Source organism: Solanum dulcamara, chromosome 10, assembly GCF_947179165.1.
Source record: "Solanum dulcamara chromosome 10, daSolDulc1.2, whole genome shotgun sequence".
NCBI classification, from domain to species: domain Eukaryota; kingdom Viridiplantae; phylum Streptophyta; class Magnoliopsida; order Solanales; family Solanaceae; genus Solanum; species Solanum dulcamara.
In genome coordinates this window covers 69949042-69971392 of record NC_077246.1, presented here as the reverse complement: position 1 = coordinate 69971392, position 22351 = coordinate 69949042, and the positions used below count along the sequence as shown (strand labels likewise).

The 22351-nt window shown below is 30.1% G+C and overlaps 1 protein-coding gene across 1 annotated transcript; it reads right to left on the bottom strand.

The window, feature by feature from the left end:
- Positions 1-10063: 10063 nt before the first annotated feature.
- LOC129871392 (GRF1-interacting factor 1-like) lies at positions 10064-16709 on the bottom strand. Its single transcript, XM_055946300.1, has 4 exons — positions 16180-16709; positions 12574-12650; positions 11846-11930; positions 10064-10750 (listed from the first exon to the last, which is right to left on the bottom strand). Exons 1-4 carry the CDS (start codon positions 16258-16260, stop codon positions 10349-10351), a joined length of 645 nt encoding a protein of 214 aa, XP_055802275.1. The 5' UTR covers positions 16261-16709; the 3' UTR covers positions 10064-10348.
- Positions 16710-22351: the final 5642 nt, after the last annotated feature.

The window sequence follows — 22351 nt, the reverse complement described above, 5'->3', positions numbered from 1 at the left end:
TTCTCATAAACCATCTTATTTTGGGGGTAAAAATATTTTACTTTCTTTAAAAAAAAAGAAGAGAGGATAAAATGAGACTTCTCTTCAACAAAAGGTCAATTTTAATTATGACACTTTTTAATATCTTCTAATTTTTTACTCTTTTTTTTGGTCAATATATCAAGGCCCTACTTTGTCCATAACTCATAAATCATAAGTATTAATTATACCCTTGTCCATTACCAAAAAAAAAAAAAATTGATTGAGTGGTAAGTATTTCTTTATTCTTAATCAAAGATTTTAAGTTCGAGACTTCCTAGATATGGAATTACCTTTATTAGAAAGCGATTTAGGTTCGAGAAGCTCTAGGTATGGAATCGCCTTCATTAGGAAGCGGTTTACCCCTCATCCCTCCCAGTATGAAACTTTCGAATGTATTCAAATTTAATCGAGCTTTAATGCAAGTATCAGACACCATTTATCTTTATTCGTCGGAATAATTTTTTAGATTTTTGCAAGCTTCTTCCTACTTCTTTCCTAAATATATTCTCCATTTTTTATTTAAATTTATGGCAGGCAGTCAAAATTATGGACTGTTGAACGGACATGTAAACCACATATATTGGAGGCTGTGTGGAATTTTTCTCTGCACCTAAAAAATAGATATTAGCAAATGTGTGGATTATATCTTTTTGCATATTAATTAATTACCACCATTTTTACGGCAATATTCTTTATATATACCACATGCATGTTTATTAGGGTCGAGACAGATTTAGAATTTAAAATTTATGAATTTTTATGATGATCTCAAATTAATATTATAATAATAAATAATTGATAGTCAAATATTATGTTTATGTGAACTCGTAATCGGTCTTCTATCTTTGAGGAATATAGCTAATTAGTCTAAAAGCTTATGCGAAAAGAAAAGGAGACAGAATCAAAATTTAAAGTTTATGGGTTTTGAATCTTAATTTCTTAAAGTTATTGAATTTTAATTAATAATCATTATATATTCAATAAATTTTTAAAAACAAATACAAAATTTAAGCTAAAGCTATTAAGTGCGACGAACCTGTAAGTCTGTAACCCATATTCTAGTTTAATTCCATCCTAATCAAAACGAACATACCGTTTAGTATATTATTGACAGGTTTAAGTGTACGAAAATGACAAGTTATCCTGCATCAATTGGATTTCGAATATTTAATACCCTTTTCTAAGTTTAAATAATTTTCAGCTAGCTGTTAAATTTGAATTAGATGATCGACATATATTTGCACACATATTCAATAATATCAGATAAAGCTTAGAATTGAATTTATTTTTTTAATTAATCAAGGACAAAATATTCCACTATATGTAAGCAATCAATAAGCCAGACACGTATGGATACCGTAGGAGCTTTTATTTGGTTAAGCACTTAATAACCACCAAGGTTAGAATGGAATGAATTAAGCATAGATTCAGATTTAAGAAATTTTTGTAATTTAAAAAAAGAGTAGAAATAGAATATAGTTAACTCTTAATATTATGAGATTTATGTATGTTAAAAAATAGATCTTGAATATAACTCAACTCCAAATTAGACCCAAGATTCATTTTTTTTATAGTATCAGAACAGAATCATCCGAATTATATTTTTTTCAATATTGAACCCTCAATATTAAATTGTCCACTCTCCAGATGTCCAATCCTGGGTGTTAGGCCTAAGATCCATTGATTTATCAATTGTGTTAAAGCTAGTGGTGCCCCCTCCATCTTTATCTCTTGAGCCTGCCTCTAATTCGAGTTAGTCAGAATTTCAGTATAGATACCAGACATGAGACACCAGATAAAAAAAAATTAAAAAAATACTATATAAGGTGTGTTTGGTATGAAGGAAAATGTTTTCCACGAAAAATATTTTCTTAGAAAATATTTTCTTGAAAAACAAGTTGGTTTCTAACTTTTTTTTTCATGTTTGGTTGGTGAGTGGAAAATATTTCCTAGTGTATGGTTGGGGAATATAATGAAAAATATTTTGAAGAAAATATCTTTTATTTTTGGATAGAGAGTAGAAAATACATTTTAGAAAAATAAATTATGACCTGGAAACCAATCCTGATAATCGATTCGGGACCTGATCAAGACTTGAAATTTTGATCCTAGACCCGACATTCAAACTAGGAGTCGGCCCCGACCCCAACCCCAACACTCGAATCGAGACACAACCCCGAGATCCAATCTAGGGCTTGACCCCAACTTCCGATCCGAGATTCGACGTTCGAACTGGAATTCGATCCCGACCTCGACAGTCGAACCTAAACACAACCTCAACGATCGATCTGTGATCCGAATCCGACACATAATTTGGGACCTAATCCCGACTCTCCACCTGTGACTCAACATTAGAGCTAGACCTGATCTTGACTCCTACAATCAACACCCATCCACGATGACTGATCCAGAACCTGATCCCGAGCAACACGATATCTGACCCTGACTCAGGACTCGACTATCAAATCGGAACCTGAATTTTGAACTCGAGACCCGATTTCGACATCCGTCACCTGTATCGAGACTCGAATCAAGAATTAAAATTCGTATTTCATATTAATATCAAAAATCGACACCATAGACTTGAGTTAGGGTGGAATATTGAGGTGTGATGTCGAAAAAAAGATTAATGTAAGTCATTTTTCTTAAATTTGAGAAAAATAAGTTGATTTGAAAAATATTTTTCAAAACATTTAAGCCAACCAAACATAAGAAAATTGAAAAACATTCATACCAAACACATCCTATGTTTTCTCTACATGGTCATGTCACATTCTTAATTTCCTTGTCTGTACATTATTAATTCAAACACGAAGCTACTTGTGTCTATTAATTTCCTTCCTCTTTCTTTCTTGGAAATTTCTTCAATATATTATGTATAAATACCGAGGTTTCAAGATTCACTTTTAAGTGCAATAAAGAAATCATGGATGGGCCAAAGCAAAAAAGAGAAGCCATAAAAGTGAAATATATAGATAGCCCAATATTGGTAAATGCCAAAAATGCCACTGAGTTTAGGAACATTGTTCAACAACTCACTGGAAAAACATCTCAAAAAATTATGTCTAGTGGTGATGGCACAACAATTGAGTGTTCAAGTGTCGAAGCACATAGTAATAATAATAATGTGGATGAGTTACTATGGAAAGAACTTTCACAAGGCATATCCATATATCACTACTTAGATTGCTAGTGTTTTATGGCTCTTTCTTCTTTTCTTTTTTCTCGAGGTGCGGTTCTTTCTCAAACTCTGTTAACGTAGAATATTTTATGTATCGAGCTATTTTTTCTTTTCTTTTTTTGTATAATGGAGAATCAAAGTGATGAAATGACTCATCAAGTCTATTTTAGCAATAAATTCCTTTGTTTTCCATTCTCCCACGATTTCAGTTTATGTCTTATTTTGATTGAGCTAGCATAGGTCCGAGTCGTTCAACACTCCCTGATTGCCCCTTCGTAAATATTAGATGTTTGTGCAATGTGTCGTCAATTCATTCATTCATTTGAATAAGATCAACTTTTACCTCATACAAATAGTAATAATTAACTATTTGGTAATATAACCATTCTCACCTTTACCTCATACAAATAGTAATAATTAACTATTTGGTAATATAACCATTCTCACCTAGTACAAACATTCTCTTCAAGTCGAACGTGTTATTTTTTTTATATAGGTAAAATTCAAAATTATGAATTTTTACTAAAATATGTCAAAAAAGGAACAGAAATCTACGATGATATTTTTGAGTCATCAACTACGAATGGGAAATCAAAAGAACCACGAGGACCTTTTTTTTTATTTTTTTGGACTTGCAGAATAATAAAGTTATCATTATTACATTTTTTAAAAATATTTTTTTGGTAAAGATAAAGAGATAAGAACTTAATTAGTTATACGTCATCTTCACATGATGTACGTTATACAAATACTTTAAAATCAATTTTTTTAAAATAGAAATTTTCCATGTGTTTTGATATTTAACGATATGTGGTTGGAATATGCATGATAGAAACATTTATCATGAACTCAAATATATTTATATCAAATTAATATATATATATATATATATATATATATATTTGCGTATCAAAAAATTTAGTAATTAATTATGATTAATTAAGATACATTCTCACTTGATTATTAAATTACTCAAGTAGAGTAAAATTTACCAAATTTGATGTAAATTACTACTTGCTATCATTCGCACAAATAATGTTATTATGGGGTGGTTTTAATTATTATTTTTCCCTCAAATCAGTGGTCTTTAATTTTTGAAAATGGTGGAAAATATTTGACATTGAAAAAAAAAAGTCATAAGGCAAAAGTTTATATTTTTGTATCATAATATTATAAAGTTAATCTTATAAGGTAAAAACAACTTATATCGCTTAATTCCTACTGGACTAAAGTCGTTAGAGATATAAGTTCAGTTTATAACCCACACATCATGTCTACAAGGCGCAACTTAGTTCCTACAACTTATGCCGATAGTTTCATAACAATATGCCTTAAGTAGTTCCTACTTCCTACAAAACATATGTTGATAGACGCACATAATTTTTATTGGACAAGATAAAAGTTCTCTAAACGTTAAATCCACCTCCAAATAACAGGGGCAAAAATTAAAGACTACCCAAAATAAAGGCAATGCGTGCAAAGCTTTTGATTATTTTTTGCGTCTTAGTTTAATTAAGCATAAAATTTAAGAATGTGAAGAATATTAAATTGCTAAATATAATGATGCTATTCTTAAAATAAACTAAAAAGAGAATGTGATTGAATCGTTCAATCCATAAGCTATTATATATGTTGACATGCATGCCAGGATTAATATAAATTTTTGATATTCAATTAGTCAAATTAAAATAATGGACTTTTGAATTATACGTAAAATCACATATTGGAAAGCCTCTGCTGAATTTTGTCACCTATATCCACTTAAAGTCTACTTATTACTATTAAAAAATATCAAATATAAAATTTCATCATGAATGTTGATAGCATCATATATATATGGAAATATTTTCTAGCTAGAAAAATAAATAAGTTTTTTTTATGTTCTTATATAAATGTAAGTAAATATTATGAAGGTAGGAATATTGGCTGGTGGGAATAGGGGTGGAGAGGACATACAGTGTGAAATGTAATATGTGAAATTTATTTTTTTTACTTTTATTAAGAAAGGAAAAAATATTATTCAAAAATTTTGACTAACGAAATATGATAAAATTGGAACCATAATAAATATATCTTAAAGAATATAGAAATAACAAATTTCACGAGTTACATTTTACGGTAAAATTACTTCAGCTCGGAAGGTTTCATCATATTCTAGAGGCTAATATAATATATTGTACTACATATATAGTAATTGTACTTTTTTCTTGTTCTTTTTTAACTTAATTATTGACACAATTATCTCTCTAGTATTAAAAGTCACACATCAATTATCAATGTTATCCTTATTAGTAGTAGTAATTAGTTCTTGTTTAGACATTCCTTGAATTAATGGACCAAGACCAAATGAAGCTTCTAATAAAGCAGAATAAAATATTCAACTGTATGTAAGCAAGCAATGATGTCAGACATCTGATTACTATAGGAATTTTATGTCCTCTTGTTTGTTTTTTAATCATAACATTAGAATTAGATTCATCTCAATTTATTATTTTATTTAATATGGGGCCCTTCATCTTATATTATTCACACTTTGAATGTACAATTCAGCTATATCATTGACTGATGGATTATTTATTGGTCTCCTTACATGATATAATTTTGAATAATTCTTATTTCATAAGCTAACTTTTGAATTGAGTTAGATGCAACATTTATTTTCTTATCACTATAAATCATCTCGTTGAAGATAAAATAAAAATTTTAATGTCAACTTGTTTCTAAATATAAAAATGCGTCTTTTTTTTTTACAAACACACACAACTCTTAGTATGCAACCCTTTTCTAAACCTTACATAAATAAGCGATACTTTATTACTATAACAAATAATGAATTTTGCATGCGGTGATTATATAATTATTGTTATATTATATTTAGCGATAATAATATAACATGGATATTTATAATCAGCACTTTATATAAATATTGCTAAAGATTTTAGGGAAAACTATACAAAATGGACTCATTAAGCAAAGTATTTACCCAAATTGGATTCAACCAAAACTATTTACTCGAGTTGGATCTACGGTCCAAACTATTTACTTGTCTGCCCCCTTGTTCTATTCACTGAACCACTGTTTCTTCATGCTTGATACCATCGGAATATATATACTCTATTATCATTAAATGTCTTTTTATTATAGCGTATACGACCTAAAAGAAAGGTGTATGACGTAAATTAGGACAAATGAAATAGTATTAAGATCTCTCTTCTTTCTGCTTGATCATCATGTCAAAATCTTCCTTTGACTAACTAGCTATATACATTTAATTCATAATTCAAACATATGTCATTTCATCTGGAAGCTGCTTGTGTCCATTTATTTCCTACCTAGTTTATTTCTTGGAAATTTCTTCAATCCTATGTATAAATACCAAGGTTATTTCAAAATTCACCAAGCCAAAAATAAGTACACACATACATATATATATCCAAAAAACAAAACAAAAAAAGAAGCCTCCAAGATTTATTTGTGTGTATATTTATGGACAGGCAAAAGCAAAACCTTAAAAGAAGAGAGCCCATCAAAGTGAAGTATATAGATAGCCCATTAATGGTTAATGCCAAAAATGCAACTGAGTTTAGGACAATTGTTCAAAAATTCACTGGGAAAAGCCCTCAAAAAATGGCCACCAATGGCATAGTTCATGAATGTTCAAGTATCAAACCACATTTACATCAACATCATGAGATTGATAATAATAATAATATTGTTGATGAGTTAATGTGGAATGAACTTTCACAAGGCATATCCATTTATCACTACCTATAAGATTATGCCTTGCTAGGGATCGTGAGGGGTTCATTTGAATATCTTTCGTCGAAAAATTATATTGTATATACGATATTAAACTCATTTTATATGTATACAGAAGATGTTGAATTCTTATGGCTTCTTCATATGTTTACTTATTTATATTTTGAATTTCTTTAGTGAAAATTCTGGCTCCGATGCAATTGATCCTAATAGACATTTTATGTGGCATATATCATTTTCCTTTTAATTTGTTTCAAAAAGAATGTCATTTTTTTCATAGCCACAAAAGTCTGACTTTCATCGAGGACAGGTACGGGGTCTGGGTCGGTCGATACGATGAACGGAAAATCCAAAAATGTTGCTTCATTGAAGTCCCTCATGGAAGGCACACAGATTTTCTTTAATTGAGGCTCCACATACACATATTTCACTTATGAGTACTTGTTTATCTCCTACATATACTATAGAATCATAATTTTTTTTATTAAGATTATATTAGAATGTTATAAATATACTTGCTTCCAAGTCCTCTATGAAAGCCATATTACCTTGCTATAGGCCTCATCTAAGAATTTGTGTATAGTTGTGTATAGTCAAAAGTAATGTGTCACCTCTGGACAGTTATACAACTAAATTTGAACTTGGAGTTCTCTTATTTTAAGTATTAATAGTAATAATTAATAAACTACAATTTGTCTAGCTAGTCTCGTGTTCGAATTTCTGAAAATATATAGAAATAACTATTGTTGGAAGCGCCGTCTTCAGAAACGAGTCTCGCAATGTGATTAATATCGAATGAGTTTCAAACCTGTTATCTTCACTTCCCAGCGTATTTAAGATTAATCAAACTCCAATATAAATATCAAATATCGAACAGAAGGAAAAAAAATGCATACCTTGTAACCAAAAAATTGTCAAAACTGTTGTGCTGAGAAAGTGGAAGGCAATTCAGAGTCTTTTGAAATTTAATTAGGCAGCTTAGACTTATTGAAAAATAATCCAACTGATGTTGTCTTTGTAGAACTTATTGTAAATATGGAAAAGAAAACGGTTGAGAAACCAACTTGTATAAAAAAAACCTCAATTATTGGAAGGTGACACATAAACGGAGTAAATAGTCAATAAAGAGAGATCATATTATAAGACATAAACAAAGATAAACTAATTTAATATTTTCTTTAAAAATGTATACGAAAGAAACACGATAAATAATTTGAGAAGGGGAGGAGTATTATATGATTAGATGATAATATCTTTGGTGATTCACACCATCTTTGGTATTATTAGTGCACTTTGAATATTAAGTTAAATTTGTTTGTGTTTCACACTGTGTTGGAACAAATTTGATATTAAGGTAACTAAATTGTAACAAACTTGTAATTAATTATTTCACCTCTTAGATTTGTTAATTTGAAATTTGTGTTACATTAAAATTACTTTAGAAGTTATGTCCCTCATATAAGTAAGTAATTATTATATCATCATGTCATCTTCATCTATTGTAATATGTAATCATTTTTTTAAGAAAAAATAATTAAATCTCACATTTTAAGAAAATTTATTAGAGATATCATTTGGATCATGAACAAATAATGTAATTCTTTTTTACATAAATCAATGTATATAACTTAAATTCATTTAAGCAAACGTCGTGATAAAATTACATTGTACGTACAAATATTGAATTAACGATAGTCTGAGAAAACAATTATTCTATTAATTATGAAAAAGCTTGAAAAAATAACCACATTGGGTCAAATTTAAATGTCACATTTTAGTCAAACAAATTTGGTTCATCGCTTTAGAAAAACCAAAAAGCACTGAATATTATTTTTTTCATATTACTCTAATAATTGATCAATACATATGATTTTCAAAAAGTTTTTCAATAGTTATTACATTACTTATTTTGAGGAGATATAAAGGGTAATTTAGTCAAACTACCTTTATGATTATACTATTCAATGATTTTCTTAGAGGGTGTATCAACTATTCAATTATTATACTATTTTTTTTTTATAATTTAAAATAATTGTCAACTTTAGTTTTGAATTCCTAAAACGTTAATTTTACGTTAATTTAATTTGATTAAAATGGCAACTAAAATGGAACGAAGGAAATAATGATGATATTCCTACGATATGAATGACTCAAAAAACATTTTGACATTCTTGTCAATAAATATGTCGATAAACATGTTACATGTTATTTGCCTATGTTAATCTAGCATACTCCTTAAAAAAAAGCTTTAATTAGATTCATATTTTACGAAACAGATCTCTCTAAATTTGAATATTACTATTTTATATAGTTATTTAATATCAAAGGTAGTATGAAAAATAAAATAATTTTTATTAATTTTCTAAAATAGATCAATAAAATGAAATATATATTTTTTTTTATCTAGGTATCAAGTAAAATGAAACAGAGGAAATAGTTACACGTTTATAGCTACCTTTTTTATACAAGTACTTGGAAGCTTCACAAGAAAATTAAAGTTATATAAGGATTTGTATGTTTTGATTCAATAAATTAACAATAATAGTAATTAGTAACTAGCTAACCTTATATATAATTATCTCATATAATATGGATAATCTTTTTACGTCCAACATGAAGATTCTATTTTGTAAAATTTAAAATTACGGGTTCTTTTTAACAAAATACAAACTCATGAATCAAATTTTAAATTTAACAAATTGAAATCACATTTTGGAATTAAAATTCTACCTCGTAGGTGAATTTAGGATTTGAAATCAAAATATCAAATTTGCCAAGAGAGCGCTGCTTTACGTTTGATCCTATATACCCATATAATGTTATGCGTTCTCCACTTTCGAATCTCACAAAGAGAACATGTTTTTACCGGCAAGTGTTAAATTATTTGGTTGACATTAACCTACAAGTCTCAACAAAGTGTACTAGAGCTCGAAATTCTTCAACGTGAAACTCCATCACTGGTATTCAAACTTCTATACAAAATACTCAGCGTATTCTCACAAATAGAGTCTACAAAGGGTAGAGCATACGCAATCTTCAACCCTACCTCATGAATATGGACAGGCAATTTCAAGACACTCGACTCAATTAACACAACAGAAGTCACAAGAAAAGCAATTCAAAATGAAAATAACCTAACAAATGTACATGACCACATACAACAAGCAGAAGCTATAGTTTCTCTTGCATTACACATACTAACAAAAAAAAGTAGAACCATATGGTAAAACAACATAGATTACACAAATCTTAAAGCAACAATACTTTCAAAATTCTTGCCCAACTAAATCTTGTTCCTAATTAGTTGACAAGATAAACTAAAACCTCCTCCTCCCTATCACTACTACTACTACTACTACCTTAAAATTACTTGTAAAACCTTAAACTTCAATCCTCAGAAGCTTTCAGATAAAGATTCTCACCACCATCACCACCTGAGCTTCCGCCGCGTGCTTCAGCAGACATACTACTCCCAATGTCTTGCTTATTTGCGCGGCCAAAGTCATGAGGGAAACCACCACCACTTCCACCACCATGAGGTGATGATTCACTTTGAAGCATGTGATGAAGTCCAGTGCTTCCACCACTGCCAGAGCTCATGCCAAGTTGGCTACTATGCAAGCCTTGTTGTTGAAATGGTGATAATTGAGGCTGTTGTTGTTGTCCATAGAGCATTGAAGAGGATCTTGCAGCCATGAGTTGTTGTGTTGCCATTTGTTGGGCTTGTTGCTGCTGCTGCTGCTGCAGGTAATTGTGTGTTCCAGGCTGCATCATCCCACCAGAAGAGAACTACACAAGTACGTTTCAACAGTTTTTTCAAACAAAGTGGATTCAAGTGTTGTGACCATACAACTTAGATTTAAATAAGAGTAAATGGTAAAAAGACACACCTAAACTATCACCCTCTCACGAGTTTCATACCATAACTATCCATGACTCTATTTACTTCTATTTACCTACCTAAACTATCATCTTATCGCGAGTTAACACACCTAGATGCTGAGTTGCCCGCGCATGTTGTCGATCAAGAACAAATATTTGGTCAACACAGAAACGGAGTAGAGGTTTGTTCTAATACAAATGGAGTGATAGGTAGGTAAAGCGAACAATGGATAGTTTAGGTGTGTTTTAACCATTAACTCTTTAAATAATATACACCATCAGTTTATTTCCACCTGTTGTAGAAGGGTAACATATCTAATTTTTAATATTTCAAATTCCACTTATTACGGAAGCTTACTTGTAGATACCATTAGTGACCTGATAGTGTGAAGAATTACTTATATCGATGATGTATAAAACTTAAACTCTATAATTTAAAGGATATCTAAGTGCATGACTTCTATGTTATCCAAGTACATTACCGGGTTGATGATGATTGATGTGCATGAAAGTATCAAGTCCAAGTTTAGAAGTCTTGTTCGACACCTCTAAAAATCTTCTTGTAAAGTTGTTAGCTAAGAGTGGAGTTCTCTATATTATTAGTGTGCTTCGGGTTTACTTCCATCTTTCGTCCTCTTTGTGCCCTATGATACGTTACTAAGAGCTCAACTTTATCATGACCAAAGGATTAGACGTGTTGAGGATCAGGTGGTACTACTTAGCACAAAGTATGTCAAAAATGAAAATCTATTAACTAAAGAGATATTTAGATAATTACAAGCAGCTCTATTTAATATGCATTGATTGGTAACCTATAATAAATGGTATGTAAAGAACTTCACTCAGTCGGTATATATGACTTAAATCCTTGAGGAAACAATGAACCTTGGATACTTAACCCCAAAAAGCTAAGTGAAAGGTGAGTGTCGTCCAAGACCATATAAAAAGACTACATTTCATTCTCTCAACCAATATAGGACTGTAACAAGATGGCTTTGTTACCTGAGAATGCATGCTAGAAGGTTGAGGCTGTGAATCAGCAATAGCAGCAAGGTACATCAGATTTCGCTGAAGCCTAGCCTGGTTCCTGTGCCACAACAGAAATTAACTTGTTCCATTTTAAAGTGTTTTAATTTGATTGTGTACGAAGTTTAAGAAAGTAAGAGAAGCTTTTGAATCTTGTAATCTCAAACTATAGATAGATAAACACTCAACGGTACCATAATACCTTTCCAATTTTGTGCTCTTAAATGTATTGAACTTTTAAGAGTGACTAAATATAAAGAGTAACATTCATTTTTAAAGAGACTAAAAAGGAAGTACGACGCAAACTGAAAGGAGTGAATAGTTATTTCCCTTCTTTTTTTCAATGTTCAAGAATCAAAAAAAGTTACTGGTGACAGCAAAAAATGTTAATCCAGGATTTTTACGTAGGGGACTAGAGAATCTGTTTACATATAGCATTAATTGAACATTGAAAAAGTCGAGGGTTTATCAGAAACGACATCTCTACTTTCACAAGATAGGGGTAACGTCCGCGTAATAATGCTCTAACTCTTCAAAAATGTCAACAGGTGCGTATCGGATTCTCCAAAGTAGAATATTTTTGGAAAATCCAACACGAGTACGGCATTGAAAGTGAAAAGTCCCCACACACCACTCTTCTTAGATCCCACTAGTAGGATTACACTAGATATGTTGTTTCAAAGAAAAAAATACACTTTACTTACTCTGCACATTCACTGAGTTTCCCAGAGTTCTGGCTCTCAACAATCTTCAGAATAAGTGATTTGTTCTCATCCAAATACTAACATAGAAAAGGAAGAAGAAAAAAAACAGCATAAGTAAATATTATAATAACATCACATGTAATGCCGAAATTCTAATTAAATAACAGTTAAAACAGCAATAGTTACCCTCCTAACTATTCAGTTAGAAAATGTAAGCTAATTCATTATTAGGTACTGTTCAGACAAATCCAATAACTTTTGCTTAGACCTTGTATTTGTATTAAGAAATTTATTAAATATGTATAAATAACTCGGAAACTAAAACTCGTGGCAAATTCAAACACAGACATTAAATCCTAACCCTATTGTGGATACAAGGTTGGTGCTTCGTAATATCACAAGACATAAAGAGCACAGAAGAGGGAAATTACCAAGAAGCACACTAATCATATCTGAAATACTTCACCTTTACTTATTAACATCGCAAAAGGCATTTGATAGGAGCAATAAGTGATTCTTAAACTTTAGTTACATGAACCAACAACAATAACAAACTCAGTTAGTCCCATAAGTGGTTTTTGAATGACCCTCAGGTCAAGTAACGCATATTAGATTTAGTTACATGAACCATTACTTAATTAACCATCCAGAATAACTAAAAGACATGCACTAGTCACCTAGATAACACCACCAAATGTACTGTACTAAAATATTCAAAATCACTTTCCAACAAGAATATATGACCTTTTGTCAAAACATTATATTACTATGACAATTTAAAAGTTAGAACTTTTTAAAAGCCTGCAATTATAATTAAAAATTCAAAATGGACTTTTGACTGCCTTATGACCAATTCTGGAAACTGACTAACTGCATCATAACCCAAACAAAATGCACCTTTGAGAATCTGACAATGAAAATTGAACAAGAAAGTCCTCTACTGTGGAGGCATATTCATGCAAGACTATTTTCCAGAGGACATGATCTTTTACACATTGCATAGAATAAAACGTCCTTTTCAAATCTCTTACGTGTTAAAATGAAGTTCTCTTGCAAAAAGGCGATAAAACTAAAGACCCCCTGAGTGGACGAGAAAGAATGGATTTCTCGGAAAAGCTTGTAAAGGGCAACAAAACCAGATCTCCCTATTTTCTGTGCATTAAGTTCACTTAACAGGAGGGGCACAAACACCATTTGTAGCAGTCTGCAAACTGCATTTCAAAGTGGTTTCTTTTCAGACACTAGATAGCACTTTTCAGCTCAAAGTTTGCTCGACTATTTAGGTGACATCTGACATTAACAAAAGAAACTCAAAAGCTTCTGAAATATATCTCTCCAGTCAATATGCAAAAGTTGTCCAAAAAGTTCAAGAAAGAGAGAAAAAGTGCAGACTAGAAAAAAGTTCAAGAAAGAGAGAAAAAGAGCAGACTAGAACCATAGCTTACATACCTTTACAGCATAAAAAACAAGATGACAACTACTAAAAGCCAAGAATTAGCAACCAAAGTATCCCCTAGCTACCACCTCTAAAAGAACTGCACTAGTATATGTTGAAGTGTCAGCAAAACCTTTAAGAAGATACCTTTTTAAGTAGGATTAATAAAACATGAAAAAAAAATACAATAACTACAAGCCAAGAATAAAGCAAGCAAAGTATCCCCTAGCTACCACCTCAAAACTATAACGTAGTAGTGTGATAATCTTGTCTAAAAGCTTAACCTTAGAGAGAATTTACACATTTATTTACTTAATTATGCGCAAAAAAAGACGCAGAGGAAGACAGACATTAAGTTCACTAAATATCATTAGAGAAACTTCACTCTTACTTGACAATATCAAAAAAGAAAAATGTTTAGGTGATGAATGATAGTTCTAGACCCAAAGCTACTAAATAGTTTCACACACACACTATGAACTTGTGCACCTTCAAAACCTCAAATCCATGCACCTAAATAGCCAAATAGTAATATGAATAGCACCAAACATATGAACCAAGACATTTAAACATTTTAAGTTCACTCATGTTTAAGTGAGTAACCAACTCATCTAAATACTTTGTTGTGGTAAAGAACACAATTTTTTATTTGTTTAATCATCTCTTCCACAGTATACGGTATACATAAAAGCATCTTACTTTAACAAATGCAAAAGAGGGAAGGAAGAAGAGGAAGAAAAATATTACTCCTTATATGTCCCAATTTATGTGACCAGTTCAGATTTCAAGAGTCTAACATTTTAAATTTTACCGTGAATTTGGACATTTTTCTGAAATAAAATTTATATATTTGGAAATTACATAAAAAAAATACTATAAGTTATAATAAATGATAATTCAAAATATTTAAAAGACGTATAAACATATAGCAGTCAAAGATAAATTTGTTTGAACTTCAGAATACGAGGTGACACATAAATTGGGATGAAGGGAGTACAAATACCCTTTTAGTAGAACTTATCAAACATCATTAAAAAAAGAAGAAGATCCCAACTACTAAAAGCCAAGAATAAATAACCCAAGGAAACCTAGCTACCTACCACCTCAAAAGTAACTACACTAGTACCATATCCTTTTCATGATTTCATGGCTCAACACTTGAAATTCTTTTTGATAATAGGTGAAGGTTTGACTCAAACACACAGTTTTATCTTATCAGTGTAACCATTACATCAAAAAGTTCTTTAACGGTTAATAAAGAACACATTTTTAATTGCTTAATCATCTCATCCACAGTATACTGCATGCATAAAAGCATCTCACATTAACAAAAGCAACAGAGGGGGAACAAGAAAACGATTATAAAATATAGATACCCTCTTAGCAGTAGTTATCAAACATCATAAAAAAAGAAGTTTACAACTACTAAAAGCCAAGAATAAACAACCCAAAGAACACTAGCTACCTACCACCTCAAAAATAACTACACTAGTATATCCTTTCCATGATATCATGGCACGTCACAAAAAAAAGTTCTCATCTTTCTCTGTGTGCAACCATTTCAGCTAGAAGCCTCAACTGTTACAAAGAACACAACACCTTTTCATTTGCTTTTAATCATCTCCTCCCCAGTATACATAAAATCTCACATTAACAAAAGCAACAGAAGGGGAAGAAATAGATTACAAAATATAGATACCCTTTTACCAGAACTTATCAAACAACATAAACAAAAAAAAATCACAAACTACTAAAAGCCAAGAATAAACAACCAAAGTATCCTTTCCATGTTATCATGGCTTATCACAGAAAGAAGTTTCATCTTTCTCTGTGAGCAACCATTACATCAGGAAGCTGTAAAAGTTATAAAGAAAACATTTTCATTTGCTTAATCATCTCTTCCATAGTATACTTAAAAGTATCTCACATTAACAAAAGCAACATAAGAGTAAGAAAAAGATACCCTTTTACCAGTACTTATCAAACAACACACAAAAATACTAAAAGCCAAGAATATACAACCAAAGTCAAGAAGCTGTAAAAGGTTATAAAGATCACATTTTATTTGATTAATCATCTCTGCACAAACAGTATACTGTACACACAAGAAAAGCATCAACAGGGTAAATGGCAGATTTTCAAGAATTGAAAAAAAAAAAAAAAAAAAAGACCTGTTGAATATGGTCAGTAGTGACGTTCGTTGGATAGTAAGCTGCCATCATGGGCTGCATCTGCATCAGGTGCTGCTGCATATTTTTTGCTCCTCTTTTTATACCCTCCAAACAAAAAACACACACTAAAACACACACACAAAGGGGGTTTTAAATGCAAAGTTTCAATCTTTATCAGTTTTTCTGTGAAGGGGGTACGGGGGTAACGGGGGCAGAGAAATCAAGGCAAGTGCAAAAAGGAAATGGACCCTCTTTTTTTATTTTCTTCTTCTGTTCACAACCTCACTTGACCTGTATAGCGACACTCAAATACACAGCAATGGCAATTAATGGGATATTGACAGTACGTAGGAAGAAAAAAAAGATATAACAGAGCTCTGGGGTACATCAGTTTTGTACTCACAGTGTTGGTGGGGGTGGGGTAAGGGGTGGGGGGTGAGTGAAAGAGAATCTTAATTCTTGTGGGCAAGAAGCCATTAATAAAGGCTGGAGAGAAGTAAAATGTTTTACCTACATTGGGGTTTGGACCAATTTTTTCATATTTTTTTTAACTTTTATCATCAGTCACTACCATTAATTTATTGTGGGCAAAACCAAGTACTTTCTTGATTTTATGTGATTTGTGTGTCACCTTCTATGAAAGAACTATAGTTAAAAAGCATTTTTTATAATATATAAATATGTTTTTTAATTTGATCGTTCTATTTAATTTTAGAAAGATTTTATTATTTCTTCAATAATTTTTAACCTCTAGTGAACCTCTTGTAAGTATTCGAGCTCAGATGTACCATATAATTTGTCAGTTAAAGATATGTGTATCTTATTCAACTTTATGATATTTTTTTTTAGAAGAACAACAATAATAAATTCATTGATATCTCGGAAAGTGAAGTCCGGGGATGATATAATCTATGTAGATTTTAGTGAGATTTGTTTATGAATGATCCTCGATTAAAGCAAATCAAAGTAATAATTAAAAAAAAACATGACAACTAAATAATAAAGTAATATGAGAATATATGCAAAAAATCTTAACAATAAAATACAATCACTTAAACACAACAAAATAAACCACATATGATAATGACAAATCCAACACCAACAACTACATGAATATACTAATAATACGATCAACACAGAGCTCTAAACTCTCACCTAATCAAAGACATGAATAAGCTAGTAATAACAAAAACTCCCAATTATCTATACCCCCTCTTCTATTCTTATCTGCGACCGTCATAACTTCTTATCTAAAAATCATATCTTCCATTAATTGAAAATATATCATATCTTGCCTAATCTAATATCTCCAATACTTCAAAAAAGAATTATTGTACATTGAAAATTTACCCCACCCCACCACTTACCCCCACCCCTACCCTAGGGCTAAAAAAGTTGTCACGTGACAGATGATGATAAAATAAAAGGTTGTACACGATTATCCATGAAGGACAGAGAGACAATTCCTCCTTTCTACATTGGGCTTTGGGCCCCATATTAGCGCTCCGGTCCAAACTCTCTGCCCATTGGCCCACAGCCCATTTATTTAATTACTCAGATGACGTCATCTCTTCCCTATATTCAAGAAATTCGCTCCTCGCTATAACCAAAACAATTTAATAATTAAAATCTCTTCTTCACAAGGTTATATTTTATTTTATTTTATTTTTAATTTTATTTGATAAGAAAATAAAATAATAAATGAATTTTACTAGGTGTTTAGTTATACTTCATTGTGAAAATAGAGAAAAAAAAGTAATTTATGTTTATAAAATTAAAATTAAAATTAAAATTGTGTTTGATATAAAAAAAATACTTCTTTGCTTTTTTTTTAATGAATGGAGTAACAAACATGGATTACGGTGCAGTAATAGAACTGTTTCATTCTTAATTAAAAATTTTGAATTTAAGTTTTGAATATCAAAAGAAAAATTATTAGAAACGTCATTTCTAAATGAACTCTATAGTGTACGATCTGAATTTAATCGAGATTTCAAGACCTTAGAACATCAAATGGAAAATAAAAAAATGAATGGAGTAATTAAAAAGAGCAGGACAGACTTCTTGTGAGCCCCACACCTTTGGAGTCATTTTTATGTTTTATTTTTGTTTTGAGGTTGGTGTTAAGACATGTGTTCAAAGTTTTGATATGTGTGCTTGCATTTTGGTCCTACTTAAGGTTTGTTATTAGCTTGTAGGTGAGTTATAATGGGTTGTTTGGTACATGTTTAGAATTATTTAATTATTAGTAATATTAAAATTAATTATGAGTGAATTTATATATAGTATTTTATGTAAATATTAATTATGTAGGAATTAGTTATTCATGTATTAATTATATATGTATTAATTATTTTACATTCTATAACAACAAGAAATTCAATATAATCCCACAAAATAGGGTGTGAAAGTTATTTCATATTCTATCATGTATAAAATAATACATAGATTTCCTCATAACTGCTTACATATATATTAATTATGTGGATTTTTAAATTGTCAACTAAACAACGTATTAATTTTATACATGAATAACGTATTTTCTATTTACCTACTAAACATCATATAAGTTATGCGAAAATTAATATACGAATAATTTTTTCTTATCCAGCTACCAATCAACCTTTAAATATATTAAATTTTTCGTAAGTAATATTATGTTTAGTAATGTGTTATGAGGTAAGTTATTTATACATAAAATTAATAATTTATTGGGTTGTAATTTAGAATTTCGTATAACTACTACATTAAATTATGATGGAATCTATGTATTATTTTGTACAGGAAAAAAGGTGGAATAGCTAATACACGTATAACTAATTTCTGCATAGCTAATTAATACATTCATAGATAAATACATAAATTTTATCATAACTAATATCTACATTATTAATATTTGCATAACTCTTGTCGACTATCAAACGATCCCTTAGAGCTCATTTGGTTGGGGAACAAATTATCTCGAGATTATTTATTTCAGAATTGTTATCTCACCTTCAATATGGATGAAAATAACATTACAATTCCAAAATAACTAATTCAAATATAAATTATTTTGTAATTTTATCCCAATTAAATATAGAACAAAAAATTATTCTAAAATTAATTCCAAAATTAATTTTTCATTCTCTCGGTTGAACAAGTCCTAAGTATTATGTATGAAGTTGACGACCTTATGCATTGTAGGGTTATTTTAAGTTAAAGGGAAAATGCATCATATTTTAAAGAATTAATAATTGAAAACGCATTCAATACAGCTCACTTTTATAAATTTTATATCTCAATTATACTTTATTTCATTTATTACTTAAATTGTCACTCTTTTTATATTAAAATATGTCTTGATGCTGAATTAACTTCTAGTCATTTATGCATTGATTTTAAATATTTGGTCAGAAATTATAGGTTCTTTCTTAATACTTTTTTAGAAATTGATGAATAGAGCTTTCTAGTTTGACATGGTGTCGTAGGGTTTAAAGGAGATGGTGGGAGAAAGAAAGAAAGAACGATAAAAGAGTAATTTTATTTAAACTATGTGTGTGTATTCACCACACAATAAAGATCTCGGTGTAACCAATAAGGGTTGTGGTGGAGTGGTAAATACTCCTGCATCCTTAACCTAAAGTCTTGTGCTCGAGTCCCCTTGGTACGAAATTCCTTTTGCTAGGAAACGCTTTACTTCCCAATGTAGAACTATCTGACGCGGATTCGAATTTAGTCAAATTTCAACATAGGTATCAGACATCAGATGAAAAAAATGTAAATATTATGCTCTATAATAGTTTGTGGTGATATGACTCCAAAAAGGGAAAAGTGTGTAGTTAAAGACAAGTAAGTTAAAGATCAATCAAGTTCTTTTTTTTTAATCTAAAACACCTACGCCCTAGAACGATACAATAACAAGACCTTGTTCATGAATGAAAGATGCTCAAAATAGAAAAAAAAACTAGAGAATAACTAACTAACTTTAAATAATTAAAAATCTCAAAATCATAAATTTTAAATTCTGAATATGTTACCGACAAATAGTCATTTCTACCCTTCTCATAACCTTTTGATCATTTGGTCAAGTGAATGGTGACAATCCAACACTAGGTCAAAAAAAAAAAAACAGTACATGTCAACTTATGATGAATACATGAGCTTGTTGGGTGTTAGGTGGTAGTATTGGGTCTTGCCTTGATGAGAGGACGTTTGTTTGGATTTTACCAACATATCATATCTCTCTCTTTGTTTTCAAATATGCCATTGGATGGTGGGGGATATATATATATATGTAGGGTCTATATTCTTATCAATTATGAAAGAATGTAAAAGGGAACAAGAGAGAAATTTAGCGAACAATCATTTTATTCAATAGTAGAACTCAAAGCGCGCTATTGCATGAAAGATTAGAAAGTTTTGCTTATGTTATCAATTTCAAGCTCAGATAAAGAAGAAGGTCGTATTAGTCCGATAACTAGTATCGCGAATCTCATCTCTCTCCTAACATCAAGATAGGGTGCCTTCATCACTCTCCATCTCTCTCTTTTATCTCAATCATTTGATAATATTCGAAATTAACTAAGATGTGCAAACTTACTCACATTATTATATCAGTGTTTAGAGTTTGAACAAAGGAGGATGATTGGAGTACAGTGACAACCAACATAAAACTTGTAAATTCATAATGAATTGGAATTTACTTATCAAATTAATTTAAATTTTTACAATAGGAAACTTACTTTCCCGTTTCACTTTGCTTGATATTATTTTATTACTAGTCAATTTAAAAAGAATGATAAATTTCTTCATTTTCTCAACGAGAAACTCTTATAAATACACAAAGTATGTATAAAGTATGCGGTTTTAACACTCTTAATTAGTAAAATAGGGTCCATACCAAAACTTGAACTCAAAACTTTTAATTAAGAATAGGTTTTTTTATAAGAAAAAAAAATATTCCACTGCACCTTTTGATGGTCGTTTTGTGGATTGTTTGATACGTGGATAAGGATAATAATTTTAAAATAAAATTTAAAATTAATATCATTCCATATTTGTTTGAAGTATTAGCTAATTTCAGTCGAAATTATTTTATCTCATCATTTATATTAAAATGATGAAATTATTATTTTATATAAAAAATGAGAAAAAAATAATATTATGAAATATCTTTATTTATTCTATTCGGCTTGTGAAACGACCCCTATAGTTTGTCCATAGATAATGTTTGGAATATTTATGATTTCATACTTTGATCTATTATTTCAACTTTAATTTGAAATTTGGAAACTTTGTTACAAAAGTATTTTAAGTGAATTGGAATTATTTCTTTTATGTCTTTTTCTCCATTTATTTCTTCATTATTACTCTTTTCAGTATGAATAATGTAACTCACTGTTTAGTTTTTTATTGCAAGAATATTGCCAGTTTCTCACTTGGCTATTTTTTTAATGTTCAGAAAAGTACCCCATTAATTAGTTAGAGTGTGACAACAACTGATGAAAATAAAAAAGTTGTTGACCAAGAGAAAGTTCTGTCACTATCTTTAAAAATAAAATGTGATATTTTTAAAAAAAAAAACGTTGAAAAATATATTTAAAAATTAAAATTGTGTTTGATATATATTTAATTAAAAGAAGTTAAATTTGAAAAAAAAGAGATTAAAATCATTTATTATACTTAAAACTCATCTTTAAAAAAATCAAAAAGTTTAATTCATGTATAATTAAGGATTCGTTTGGAAAGCCGCTCTGATAATTGAATTTAGATGTAAAATTTTAAAGTTTACAAGAATTTACTATTGCTTGTAAATACTTAAGAATTGATTCTTACAATTTTTTTTCTTCTAAATATCAGCTAAGCATATATCAAAATCAATGCCATGAGAATAGGCTCTGGAATTTGGTTACTTCCTTGAAGGATTTCCACTATTAACACTTAATTTTGTAAGTTTGTCCTTTATTTTCTTACTTAAATCGCGCGATAAATTTTGATCGTTGAAGTTTAGTGTCATGACCCAAAATGGGTCATTAGTGACACCCACACTTAACCTCCTGGGTGGGAGAACCAACGATACAAACCCCAATTAATAACAATAATGCGGAAGCTTAAATAAATACGTTTTCCCCAAAATCTAAAAGTCATCACATGAAGGACATCTAAATTCTAAAACTAAGTCTCGAATTAT

What these genes read in the sequence shown, in the direction of transcription:
- LOC129871392 (XM_055946300.1), bottom strand. Translation starts at nt 16,260, where the DNA reads ATGCAGCAGCACCTGATGCAGATGCAGCCCATGATGGCAGCTTACTAT. An exon ending in CTACTGACCATATTCAACAG is followed by an intron (nt 12,651 to 16,179) that starts GTCTTTTTTTTT and finishes TTTCTATGTTAG; the next exon opens with TATTTGGATGAGAACAAATC. An exon ending in AAACTCAGTGAATGTGCAGA is followed by an intron (nt 11,931 to 12,573) that starts GTAAGTAAAGTG and finishes GTTGTGGCACAG; the next exon opens with GAACCAGGCTAGGCTTCAGC.